The sequence below is a fragment of the Sus scrofa genome, chromosome 13, assembly GCF_054392235.1.
Source record: "Sus scrofa isolate SSC_HxYL_T2T_F1_AM1 chromosome 13, Sscrofa_HxYL_maternal_Yorkshire_Landrace_v2.0, whole genome shotgun sequence".
In the NCBI taxonomy this organism is placed as follows: Eukaryota; Metazoa; Chordata; class Mammalia; order Artiodactyla; family Suidae; genus Sus; species Sus scrofa.
The window spans coordinates 106,379,887-106,392,840 of NC_139395.1; the positions used below are offsets into that span (position 1 = coordinate 106,379,887).

The 12,954-nt window shown below is 39.8% G+C and overlaps 2 protein-coding genes across 37 annotated transcripts in view; one reads left to right on the forward strand and one right to left on the reverse strand.

The window, feature by feature from the left end:
• The window catches only part of MED12L (mediator complex subunit 12L), a 354,400-nt gene extending 348,678 nt beyond the window's left edge, over window positions 1-5,722 (forward strand). For 27 of the 31 annotated variants that reach the window (XR_014824168.1, XM_084990033.1, XM_084990039.1 and 24 more), the window contains one exon: window positions 1,768-5,722. Coding sequence is in view for 26 of the 31 variants with exons in the window: in XM_084990033.1 (XP_084846159.1) it covers window positions 1,768-1,820 (53 nt within the window). In the remaining 5 variants the exon portion in view is untranslated. The remainder of the gene's footprint in view (window positions 1-1,767) is intronic. The other 4 variants (XR_014824163.1, XR_014824164.1, XR_014824165.1 and 1 more) reach the window with 1 other exon arrangement.
• Window positions 5,277-12,954, reverse strand: part of IGSF10 (immunoglobulin superfamily member 10) — a 54,095-nt gene continuing 46,417 nt past the window's right edge. For all 6 annotated transcript variants that reach the window (XM_084990030.1, XM_021069602.2, XM_021069605.2 and 3 more), the window contains one exon: window positions 5,277-7,672. In XM_084990030.1, coding sequence (XP_084846156.1) covers window positions 5,764-7,672 — 1,909 coding nt within the window. In that variant the 3' untranslated portion in view covers window positions 5,277-5,763. The remainder of the gene's footprint in view (window positions 7,673-12,954) is intronic.

The window sequence follows — 12,954 nt, forward strand, 5'->3', positions numbered from 1 at the left end:
GTAGCGTTTTTCCCCAGTACTCTTGCTGCCGTGCCAGCTGCTGCCTCTCTAGGTGCATGCCCACCACCTATTTTCTTAGACCTAATCTCAGTGCCAGCTCAGCTCCCGTGAATCCCCTCACCCTGTGCTGGAGTCCCAGGGTAGGGTTCTTTTAGAAATGGGAGCAAGTCCCCAGTGATACAAAGAGTATTGGCCCAGAAATCAGAAGACCTAAATTCTAGTGCCAACTCCACTGCCATTACCTGTCATTCGTGTGGTGGGGAGCGAGACCAGAGATTCCTCTGGGGTCTTGATTCTGTGCTTCTGAAGTAGAGAGCAAAGAGCAACAAGCTCTGAGGGTGGTGGTGCAGCTCTGGTGGGAACTGTGAGGGAAGGGTGTGGTGTATGACTGAGTGGCAGCTTGGTTCTGGTCTTAGTGTCCCGCCCGGCTGCTGCCTGTGTTTTTTCCTGGGCTGAGGGAACATCTCTCATATCTTCTATCTCTCTGAGGGCATAACCAAGGTCTTTTTTTTTGTTTCCCCTGTAGAGTATTTCCCTCATTTAATTTCAGTTAATTGTGTAAAGCAATCTTTTTCCAATGACTGTTCAATCAGTATGATCTATTAAACACATGCAGTTAAAATTTCACTGTATTTCACCAATTCCAAAGTTCATATTTTTGCATGGCAATAGAATATAATTTTAAGGTAGAGACAACATGTTCTATTTTTAATTTTCTTCTAGTGATTTCAGATATGTACTTCGGATTTTAAAGGAGTTGCAGATTCCCCAAACTCACAAAATGTTTTTTTTTTTTTTTTTTTTTTTTTTTTAAACCATTATTTCTGGAGTACTTTCTTAGACCCAGGAACTATGACTTTATATGTGTTCATTCACTTCATTCCTAAACCACCCCTTGAGATGAAGAATTGTGGCTTTTCCCATACTGTAGATGAGGAAACAACTGAACAATGGGGGTGTTGACCTGTTTGCCCAGAGTGACTCAGCCAAGAGCTGGGACTTAGACCATCTCCTTCTAGACCCCATGTCTTAACCACAAGATGCTGCTGCCTCATATCAGCAGTTATGTCCGGTTTCTTTTGTTGAATAAAGGCAACCAAGCTGAGCTGCCCATTGCACAACTCCAGGGGCTCCTTTTATGCCACAGTCCATGTGCACGGGGCCTCTGGATTTGAATAGTCCCACTGGAGTTGTGCAATCAGCAGTTATTTTTAAGCCCATGTCATTTTTCTCTTTGTGTGTGCCTACACACATACATGCACACACCCACACCACACACACAGCCACTCTTTCACAAGCATACACTCTTGCACGGTTCTCTCTGATGCACCTACACCCATTTGCAGACAACTGTCCAATTTCAAGCTACCGCTCTCTTACCTAGTCTGATGTTCATGGTAAAGCAGACTCTCTGATGTGCTTTCCTAAAGTTTTGAAAACGTTCAGTGTTTTATGATACTCATAGTTCTTCTGTATATTAGTAGAGATATTTGTTAGTTCAGAGATAGAGACTTTTGATGGGCCAATTCCCTGCATCCCAAGGCTTTATGCTGCCTTGGCAGGTATGCAACTCCAATGCAGAGCCCCCCACCGCAGAATGAATTCAATAGCAGTAATAAAACTCTGGGCTAGTGTTGTACCCCCTGACCAGTCCACCTGCTCCCCTCTTCCTGAGCTTGGTACTTGAAGGCAGTGACAAGAGCATACTGTCTACCTGTGGCATAATTTTGCATCTGCAATCTTATCTGAATTTATTTTTCTCCTTAGGTAACCAGCCACAGCAAGGAGTGACTCCCTATGGGCATCCTTCACACTTCTGAATCTGGAAGAGGACAAGACTTGTTCTTATGAAGCTTTTTGTTTGCACTGGAAAATAGAAAATCAAATTGAATGCAGTAGTCATCTTTAGACATGTCCCTTTGTTCTTTCATTTATTTGAAGTTTTCCCATACTTTACGCTACGTTGCATACAAAGGTGTTTAAACAAAAAGTAAAGGAAAAGGTGCAGTTTGGTTTGGTTTCATTCAGCTTTAACATAGGTTTAAAAATGTGGATCATGTGGGCCTACTCCAGGAAGAGTTTGGTAGCAGATCTTTTGAAATTGGTGCTTTTTTTTGAATCTCATAGAAAGAATGAATTGTGGTGGATTTAAAATATTTATGTATTCATTCATGATGAAGATTTTTGTTTGTTTGTTTTTTGCAAACTGTGCCGGACCAAAACTACTGATTTGAGAGGCACGTCAGATCGTGACAGGACAGTGACCCATTCATTCTGCATTTACCTTTGGTGATGAAATGGACATTTATTTGCATTGCTCTAATTTGACATGTTTGTAATTTCATAAGCACTTTATAAACTTTGTTCTTATTTATGTAGGATTTTTCTTTGCTTCTGTTGTGGTCAAAAGGTGCTGAAACAGATTGTTGCTTAGTACTTAAACTTCCTAGACCAAGAACTTCAACTAAGGCTTCGGTGAGAGCCACCCTAAGGTATGTGGAAGCCTGTTAGAAGTAGCTGTACTGAATTTGTTTTCAGTGGAGAGCTCATTGACCAGAGTCTCTGTGAAGGTACAACATGTAAATTCTAAAGGCCTGAACGACCCACAGTGGAATTGTTCCAATTATTTATTGTCAGTTTTGGTAAAATGACCTTGTCCGGTTCTGGTTCTCCTGAACCTTATGCCAACTTGAGAAAAAAATCTTGCAGCTGGCCTGAGATTCCACAGTGCTCAAACTTGACATGGTTTCCAGAGAATCTGGCCCCCATGTCCAGACGGCTCTGGTTTTCATAAGAGATGTATTTGCTGTTTATTTTGTATGGTAAGTATTTGCTATTTTGAATTTAATTATTAATGTTGGTGTCTGTCTTGGTTGTGTATTGCATATACTGTATTTATAAATTGGTGCAAAAAGCACAAGTAAAGTAAATTATACATCAAATTTATTATAAAGAAATAGTAACTATTTTAACTTTGTTCAAGTATGTGGTAATTTGCTCCTATTAGAGTAAAAAATACAGTAAATTATTATCAGTTTGTGTAACTTAAGAGTATTCCATATAATATTTTTTTAGATTTAGAGGCATACAATTTTGAATGTGAAAATTGCAGGGCATTTTAAAACATGTGGGGGATATTTTCCCATGTTCTGTGTTAATACCTTTTCTTTTGCCACATGAATTTACACGTAATGTAGTCGAGCATACTGTGAATAGACCTGTCTATAATTAGCAAACCATGTAGAACTACTTTTTTTAAATGTAGCTGGTACAACTTTAGTAGATCATTTCCTTTGCAAATCATTATATAAATAATTTATATCTTCCTAGGTGAGTTACTCATTGCAAAGTTTGACTCATGCAAACGACCTCAAATACATGTCCGCTTACTTTGCTGTGGCAGCACCCATGTGAACTGCTTTGTACACTGTGAAACGATTTCACTCCAGCCCACTCATTTTGTGTTTACTCTGGGCTGGAAGAGACTTTGCCAAAACATTAAAGACCATTCTTTTCACTAAATTAACATATTCTATCTGCTTTCAGAAGATGAGTCTTGACATTTCAGCTGGTTTTGTATATCAGGTTGTTTTTGTTTTTGCTTTTTCCCCTCTTGAGAATCATACTTAAGAGTTCATCAAGTTATTTTTTTCTTCAGAGTAATATATAAAGACTGCCTTGGCAAAACAACCGAAATGTGAAGGTTGTGCCTAGTGAGTGAGAGTTGTGTTCTGTCCTGATTGCTGTTTTCCTTTCAAAAATTGCTGGTATTTAAAATGCCACTTTTTAGTTTGAACCATAGATATCTGTTGCTCAAGATTGCAAACAGCAGTAATACTGTTTCACAAGTGAGTGTTAAAATTGCATAGCATCTGTATGCACTTTATATTTTGCAGAAGGTAGTGAAACTAATTTATTAATCATTTTGCACATGAAAGCTCTGGGGGGTATGTACCTTTTTGTTGCTGTCTCTTTTTTTTAGGTGGGGAAGCTAAGATGTGATAAGGTCCTATCATTTGAAGATTTTGCAGAGAGTTGAGAAAAAAACCTAGAACTGGTTTTCCCCTGTGTGTTGTACAGAGAGAAACTGGAATTTTCAATCTTGTCTGATCATATTTCCTACCACTTAATCCTCTCTCCAGAGAGGCTTTTTTTTTGTTTTTTGTTTTTTTAATGCATTAATTTGCATTAAAATGATCACAGGGGAAACCCATCCTTTGGCAAAACCTGGTAATTTGCTGGGTAAGAATAGAAAAGAAATTATTTTTAGGATTAGATGAAAATTCCAGTTCTCTGTAAAGTCTCCGTAAAAGAATAGAATTGGGCATAAGAAGCCCTTAGCTATACCTGTTTATGCTTTAGATATCTCCCTAGTAGGATTACATTTGTCCTCTTATTTATTCCTCTTGGCCCAGAAGTAGAATGAGATCACTGTTAGATTGAGTATCCTCTGACCTCACGTGGCCACAGGATACTAACATCAGAGAAAGTAGCAATCAAGTCACCTCAGGTGGGACACGCTGAAAGTTGGCGTGATGGACACAGAATGAAGTGGGTCTCATCCCCCCACCATCTGTCTCAAATGATTGACAGGGGCTAACATAGCTCTTGGTTTTGTGTACTGAGATATCTGAGCAAAATCTATGGCATTCTCTCCTTTTTCATTTATTAAGGCTCCTACAATTCTTGATTATAGGCAAATATTTGAACAGATGCTGGAGAAATTACACTGGAAAATCCTAGCTTCTAGAATTAGAAAAGATGAATCATAATGTCCCCCAAATTCATTTACGTTGAATTAATAAGCATGTAGTATAAATTCAGTGATTTACAAAATGCAACACTATGTAGGGATGGTCAAATTTTAAGTGCACTGTAACTCCACTATATATTTATTCAATCTAGATTTTTCCAAATATTTCCCCATCACATAAAAGGTTATCACGTAATGGAATAAATGCTCATAAAGCAATGATTTCTCCTTAGAAAATTTTCCTTATAAACAGTTCCAGACCAGGGGTGCCTGAGCTAGATTTTGAAGCTATCAAGAAATTTCATTGTCTTTTAAAATCCTTTTTAATGGGTTTATTTGGGCAAAGATGTAATCAACTCCCTTTTCACGTTTTATGATGTGCAAGTGTTAAGTTGCTGTTTACATGTGGAAAAGTCAGCCTGTGTTTATTTTTAAATGCAGTTATTAAAACATTTTTTGTATTCTCCATCAATGAAAATTTTCAGTGTGCACAAAATGGTGAATCAAAACAATTCAATGCTTATTTTCTGCATAAAATATATTTATAAACCAACCACAATATTTATACATCAAGATGGCAAATTTACATCAAGACTGCAAATTTGTTTCCATTGTGTCTTTCCTCAGTGCCATGCTTGTGACATTGATAGATGATGGACTCTAGGCAAATGGTAGTGAAAGGAAAAAAAAAAGTCCATTCTTTAATAATGAATTCAGGTCATTAGCCATTTGTTATTTTATGGTGGACAGTTTTCTCAATGTTCATTGTTACTTGTTGGCAAAATAAAAGTGCCTTAAGTTAAAAGTTTGTTTTGAGATCCATTAAAAAAAAAAAAAAAATCAGTTCATAATGCATTATTTACAAGTCCTTTTTTTTGCATGTCTATTATAAATTTAATATTGTAAATGTATTCAAATTCATTTACATGCCTATGGCTGCCTTTGATTAAACTTCTTCCAAAAAATAAATTCTGTCCAGATGACTTTGTTCAAGCCAGTTTTCTTTTATGTCAGATTACTTGAATATAAGTTGTTGCATAATCACTGCCAAGTGGATTCTTTGCTGTGCATTTGTATATCCCAGAATCCGAGGTTTGCGGATTCTGAATGACTAGGGTGCCACGTGGGTGAAAAGACTGAATTCCACTCATCCTCCCAATGTCTGCCCCTGAGAACAGAGAGTGGTCAGGCATCTCCCATGTGACTTCTGGCCTGGGGACTCCCAAGGCCACACAGGGGAGCTGAAGAGCCACTCCTGTCCTTGTGCGGATGCTCCTGGGTAGGCGATTTGTTATTCGGGGAGGGTAGGCTACAACCATTACTGGAACAGTAATCACAGCGTGGCCAACACTATTTTGAGCCTTACAAATGTAGTTCCCTCTGTCATAAGCGGTGGCGTCTTTGATGACTAAGGTGCCGTTTTCATGAAATACGTATTTTCCATTAATTTGAGGCCTGTCTAATACATAACCACTTGGCACAGTCCATTTGATGTGTGGCTTAGGGCTTCCATTGGAGACACAGTGCAACGACAGGGAATCCCCGCTGATACAGTAAACTGTTTCTCGTGCATAAGTGAGAATAATTGGCTTCTGGCCAATTTCTAATACAATTAACTTCTCAATATAGCCAACTTTATTTCTTGCCCCACACCGATATTTTCCTGCATCATCTCGAGTTGTTTTATAAATGATAAAAGAACCATTGCTTGCTATCAGATGCTGAGAATTTGGGGGTCCATTGGGAAACTGTGTGCCATTTGGTAAAATCCAGATTATCTCAGGTGGCGGGTTTCCATCAACAGAGCAATTCAGCGCTGTGGGCTTTCCAAGCTGGGCAACTATTTTCTCATTAAATGGATTTCTGAATGTTGGTCTTCTCAGCATTTCCAGTACTTCCAGCTGTACCACCAGCACACTCTCTCCGCCTTCATTCCGAGCCACACAGGTAAAATCGGCTGAATCTGAAAGCCTCACATTCCTAATTTCCAAGGTCCCATTTTTATGGACCGTGATTCTGCTCCCATAGTATGGAGCTGTGAGGAAAATATTGTCTGGCATGATCCACATGATTTGAGGAGACGGCGTCCCTTCGGCTCTGCAGTCAAAGTGTTTTTTGGAATGCCTCACGGCCGTGGCTTTCATGACAGTCTTGTTTGTGTACAGACCGTTGATTAATGGAGGCTTGGCGACAACGTCCAGTTTGGACATTTTGGTGTCATCCCCACTGGGGTTTCGGGCCACACACACATACTCTCCGGAATCGAGCAGTTTCACTTTGCTGATGGACAAAGACCCATTGGGATGAAATGTGTACCTATCCTGAGAGAATGAAATCACATCACTGGAAGGCAGCAACCAAAAAATTTTTGGCTTGGGCTCCCCAATGACCTCACAGTCAAGGACAGCCGTGTCTCCAGCCTTGACTCTCGTGTTGGCCCTAGAACCCTGCCGGATCCGCGGGGCAGCTGTTATGACCGTTAGGTGAACTTTCATCTCATCCTTCCCTAGCGTATTCTGGGCATAGCAGGTATAATCTCCTTCCTCTGCCATACCAACTTTGTTGAAGTATAAGGTTCCGTTGTCAAAGAGGGTGAACCTCCTGTTCCTGAGGCCGCTGTCATCGGCCTGCATGGCGTTGTTTATCACCGTCCCATCGGGCAGACTCCAGGATATCTCGGGCAGTGGCGAGCCGGAAGCCTTGCAATCCACTTGGAAGTCTTTCCCGTGAAACGCTTGCTTTCTAAAATGTTGCTTGTGGTCAATTTTGGCAGGTTTCCATCTCAGGCTGACATGCATCAGGGTCAGGTCGTCCCCCATTTTGTTTCTGGCCACACACAAGTAGTCCCCACTGTCTTTTTCTGTTACTGATCCAATAAGCAGGGATCCGTTTGGATAGACATGGATTCGGCTGCCCATTCTGAGGAAAGAAGAGACTGACTGAGTACAGCTATTAGCAAGGGGCCGGTGAATTGTCTTATTTACAAAGGATTAGCTTTATGGACATTTTCATATACTATTTGCAATGAAATTAAAATCAGTACTGTCTTTCAATCTATTCTGAAAGATGAAATTAACCGAACAGGTGTAATTTAATGCAAACAAGTGGTGTTTCTTAGATGGACTTCAAATGAATCTCCTTTGCATGGCAATTAAAATTTTAATGGTGAGAAGAAAGTTAGAAATTCCAGGTCCCTAGACCCATGACTGTCTTGACCACTTTACGTATTAATTGGTCATCCTATGATATATGTCAATAAAGAGCAATTTTCATACTTGTTCCAGGAGTTCCTATTGTGGCTCAGCAGGTTAAGAACCCAACATAGTGTCTGTAAGGATGTGGGTTCGATCCCTGGCCTCGTTCAGTGGGTTACAGATCTGGCATTGCCATGAGCTGTGCCGTAGATCACAGATACAGCTCAGATCTGGCGTTGCTGTGGCTGTGATCTAGGCCAGCAGCTGCAGCTCTGATTCAACCCCTAGCCTGGGAACTTCCACATGTTGCAGATGCAGCCCTGGAAAGAAATGAGAGAAAACAAAAACAAATTTACCTGCTCAGAAAAGATACCAGGTTATATTTTTTAGATATATTAGTAATCAAACAATTAGTTGTTTGGCTAGAAAATAAGTTTTACTGTGTTATAAGGAGATAAAAATACCAAGGTAAGACTTGTTGGAAGCTTACAACAGCATCTGTCCTTTGCAGGCAACTGTACAGTGACTCCAGTCTCGGCGTTAGGTTGAACAGCACCATTTTTCTCTGAAATGCCTACACAGCCTGCCATTACCATATTGATCCACCAGATGGCAGAACTTTCCTGGTAAAACTAAATCCAGTTTTTCAGAAAGACCAATGGAAACTGAAGAGCTGCTAAAAACGCTATCAAAAACACTGATGGGTGAAAATCTCTGTACATGTTTTTATTCTAATTTTTGGCAATGTGAGCTAAGCATGTGGGTGAAATGAGAGAGAAAAGTGTGGATGACTTTTCACAGCATAACTGCTAAACAAAAACAGTCTCAAGGTTTTTTTTATCCTCCAAGCAAATGTACTGTAAGTAGAAAGAATATTTATCGTAGAACAACTTATAAATGCTAATGTTTTGTTTTATTTGGCCGCACCTGTGGCATGCAGAAGTTTCCATGCCAAAGGGATTGAATCTGAGCCACAGCAGTGACAATGCCAAATCCTTTAACCACTAGGCTACCAGGTAACTCCCTGAATTTTTGTTTGTTTTGCTTTTTAGGGCTGTATCCATGGCATATGGAAGTTCCCAGACTAGGGGTCAAATCAGAGCTACAGCTGCCGGCCTTCACCACAGCCACAACAACAGCAGATCCGAGACTCATCTGTGACCTACACCACAGCTCATGGCAACACCAGATCTCTGACCCACTGATCAAGGCCAGGGATCGAACCTGCATCCTCATGGTTCCTAGTGAGATTCGTTTCTGTTGAGCCATGACAGGAACCTCATTTTTTTCCCTGATGGTCTTTTTACTTTTTTTTTTCTCAACCTTGGAAAGAATTTGGTTTGTAAACCAAGGGAAGGTCATCATAGTGGATGCACTTATTAAAGGGAATGGAAACTCCCACGGCCGTTGCATTTATTTTATAGTCTTTAGGTAGTTCCCCACTCTATGTAGAAGCTGAGAAAACTATTTTGAGAGACTTAGTAACCTGTCCTTTTTACCATGCTACACTGCCACCTGCTACCATTCTTTCCAAATACTTTCTAAGAGCGCTGTTTCTCAAATTTGGGTGCACATTAAAATTTGAATAAAATAGTGCTGATGTATGAGTCCCATGCCCAAAATTTGACTTGGTGTGGAGTGTGACCTTAACAGCAGGACTCCTAGTTTTCCAAGTGATTCTCATATGCAGTAAAGTCTGAGAACTATTGCTCTAAATCTTGGTTCTCAATGCAGTTCCCTCATCACCTGTGTGAGAATTAGAAGGGGTCTCATCTAAGGTATGTATTTCCCAGTTTCACTGTTCAGAGATTCTGATTCATTATATCTGATCTGGAATCCAGGAAGCCACTGTTTAACTCCTCAGGTGATTCTGAACAATTAAGTTTGAGTGTGTCCTAGTCACCAGAATGGCTTTTAAGAACACGGACTGCTTGTTTTTCGTTTTATTTTTGGCCACCCTGTGGCATATGGAGCCAGCTCCCAGGCCAGGGATCAGATCTGAGCCAAGTCTTGACCCAAGCTGCAGCTTCAGCAATGCTGGACCCTTAACCCACTGTGCCAGCCCGGGGATCAAATCTGCATCCCAGTGCTCCCAAGATGCTGCTGATCCCATTGCACCATAGCAGGAACGCCCCGACGGCTTATTAAAACAAGGAATCTGATTCAAATTCTCAGGGGATGTCAGTGCTGTTGCTAGGGGAACAACCCTTTGAAAACCAGTAACTTGAAATGAATTTCCCCTTCCCCAAAATCTTATGCATCTGGAAGCTGTAGTATATAAAAAGAGACAGAAATATAGCTGTTTTCCTTTTCTAAACTTATTTTTAAGAGAAAATTTACTTTTGAAAGTGGAAGTTTTCCCTGAGTAAAAGAAAGAATTCTTTAGGAAGATCAATGCACAGGCAAGCACCTGCAGTCTAAGTAGTGCATCTTTGAGTGTATTGTGCATGTGATTCACCTAGTGTTTTTTTTTTTGTTTTGTTTTTTTCTTTTCTTTTTTGGTCGCACCCGTGACATGTGCAAGTTCCTGGGTCAGGGACTGAATCTGAGCTGCAGCTGCAACCTATGCAACAGCTGTGGTAGCACCAGATCCTTAACCCACAGCACTGGGCCAGGCATGGAACCCTTGCCACCTCAGTGACCCAAGCCTCTTCAGTCATATCCTTACCCACTGTGCCATAGCAGGAACTCCTTGGGAATCTCTATAAAGTACAGATTTTAATTCAGCCTGTCTAGGGCAGTGAGGAGTGGGTTCTGCTCTTGGAACAAGATCCCAGGTCATGAGAAGCAAGGTTCCCAAGAAGAGGAAACACAATTCTGTGCTGAACACAGGTCACATAAGTTATACTGAAAGTCATGGAGATAGACCAGTGGGCTCTGAGTCTGAGATGGTTAAGAAAGTCCAGAAAAAGCTTTCAGTTCAGTTGACAATTAGGCCTTAAGAAAGTAAAAGGTTTTGCTTATTTTGGCCATGGTGGAGTAGACTTGGATGAATATAGCTATGATGAAAGTTTGCCTTTTTGGAATCTAAAATAAATTCAAACTTCTAGAACTAAAAAGAGGGACTATAAGGACTTTCTTAACAGAAGTGCCCTTTTAATTTCTGTTGATATATAAAACATCTAAGTGAAGAGTATTCTTGCCTTTTTGAGTGAGTTCATTGCAGAATAATCACTGAAGTGTTCACTTAGCAAACAAGGTGTGGTTCATTATTTTTTTAAAAAAGTATGCCAGTACCTTTGGTGGGCTTGTGATAGCATCTGTCATCTTACACATTCTGTTGTCACGTTCACGATATGAACAATCTTCTTGTATTCTATGGTGCTTTCCTGATTTGTTGAGATGCTAATATGTTTTTTAAAGATTTTTACTTTTTCCATTATAGTTGATTTGCAGTGTTCTGTCGGTTTCTACTGTACAGAAAAATGATCCAAACATATATATATATAATGTGAGAAGAATATATATATATATATATCCTCCATCATATTCCATCAAAAGGGATCTGATGTGGTTCCCTGTGCTGTACAGCAGGATCTCATTGCTTATCCACTCCAGATGCAATAGTTTGCATCTGTTAACCCCAAACTCCCAGTCCATCCCACTCTCTCCCTCTCCCTAGGCAACCACAAGTCTGTTCTCCAAGTCCATGAGTTTCTTCCCTGTGGATAGGTTCATTTGTGCTGTATATTAGATTCCATATATAAGTGATGTCATATGGTATTTTTCTCTTTCTGACTTCACTCAGTATGAGAGTCTCTAGTTCCATCCATATTGCTGCAGGTGGCATTATTTTGTTCTTTTTTATGGTTGAGTAGTATTCCATTGTGTGTTTGTACCACATCTTCTTAATCCAGTCGTCTCTCGATGGACATTTAGGTTGTTTCCAGGTCTTGGCTATGGTGAATACTGCTGCAATGAACATATGGGTGCATGTATCTTTTTCTTTTTTTTTCCTTTTTTTTTTATTACTCAAATGAATTGGTCACATCTGTAGTTGTATAATGATCATAACAATCTGATTTCACATGAGCATGTGTCTTTTTCAATCAAAGTTTTGTCTGGACCCAGGAGTGGAATTGCTGGGTCATATGGTAGTTCTGTATTTGGTTTTCTGAGGTACCTGCATACTGTTTTCTGTGGTGGTTGTACCAAATTACATTACCACAAATAGTGTAGGAGGGTTCCCTTTTCCCCACACCCTCTCCAGCATTTTTTATTTGTTGACTTGTTAATGACAGCCATTCTGACTGGTGTGAGGTGGTACCTCATTGCAGTTTTGATTTGCATTTCTCTCATAATTAGTGATGTTGAACATTTCTTCATGTGCCTGTTGGCCATATTCCTTGGAGAAATGTCTTTTCAGGTCTTTTGCCCATTTTTCAATGGGGTTGTTGGTTTTTTTTGCTATTGAATTGTATAAGTTGTTTGTATATTTTAGAGATTAAGCCCTTGTCAGTTGCATCATTTCAAATTATTTTCTCCATTTCCTTAAGTTGTCTTTTGTTTTTCTTTTTTTTTTTTTAATGGTTTCCTTTTTTGTGCAAAAGCTTCTCAGTTTGATTAGGTCCCATTGTTTATTTTTGCTTTTATTTCTGTTGCCTTGGGAGACTGACCTAAGAAATATTTGTACAGTTGGTGTCAGAGAATGTTTTGCCTATGTTCTCTTCTAGGAGTTTTATGGTGTCATGTCTTACATTTAAGCCTTTAAGCCATTTTGAGTTTATGGGTGCATGAACATATGGGTGCATTAATCAAGGAAATTAAAGAGGATTCAAAGAAATGGAAAGATATTCCATGCTCCTGGATGGAAGAATTAGTATCATTAAAGTGGCCATACTACCCAAAGCAAACTACAGATTCAATGCAATGGTGTGAGAGTATGTTCCAGTTTCACTGATTTACATGTGACTGTTCAGTTTTCCCATCACTACTTGCAGAAAAGACTTTTTCCCATTTTATGTTCTTGCCTCCTTGAAGATTAATTGACTGTAGGTGTCTGGGTTT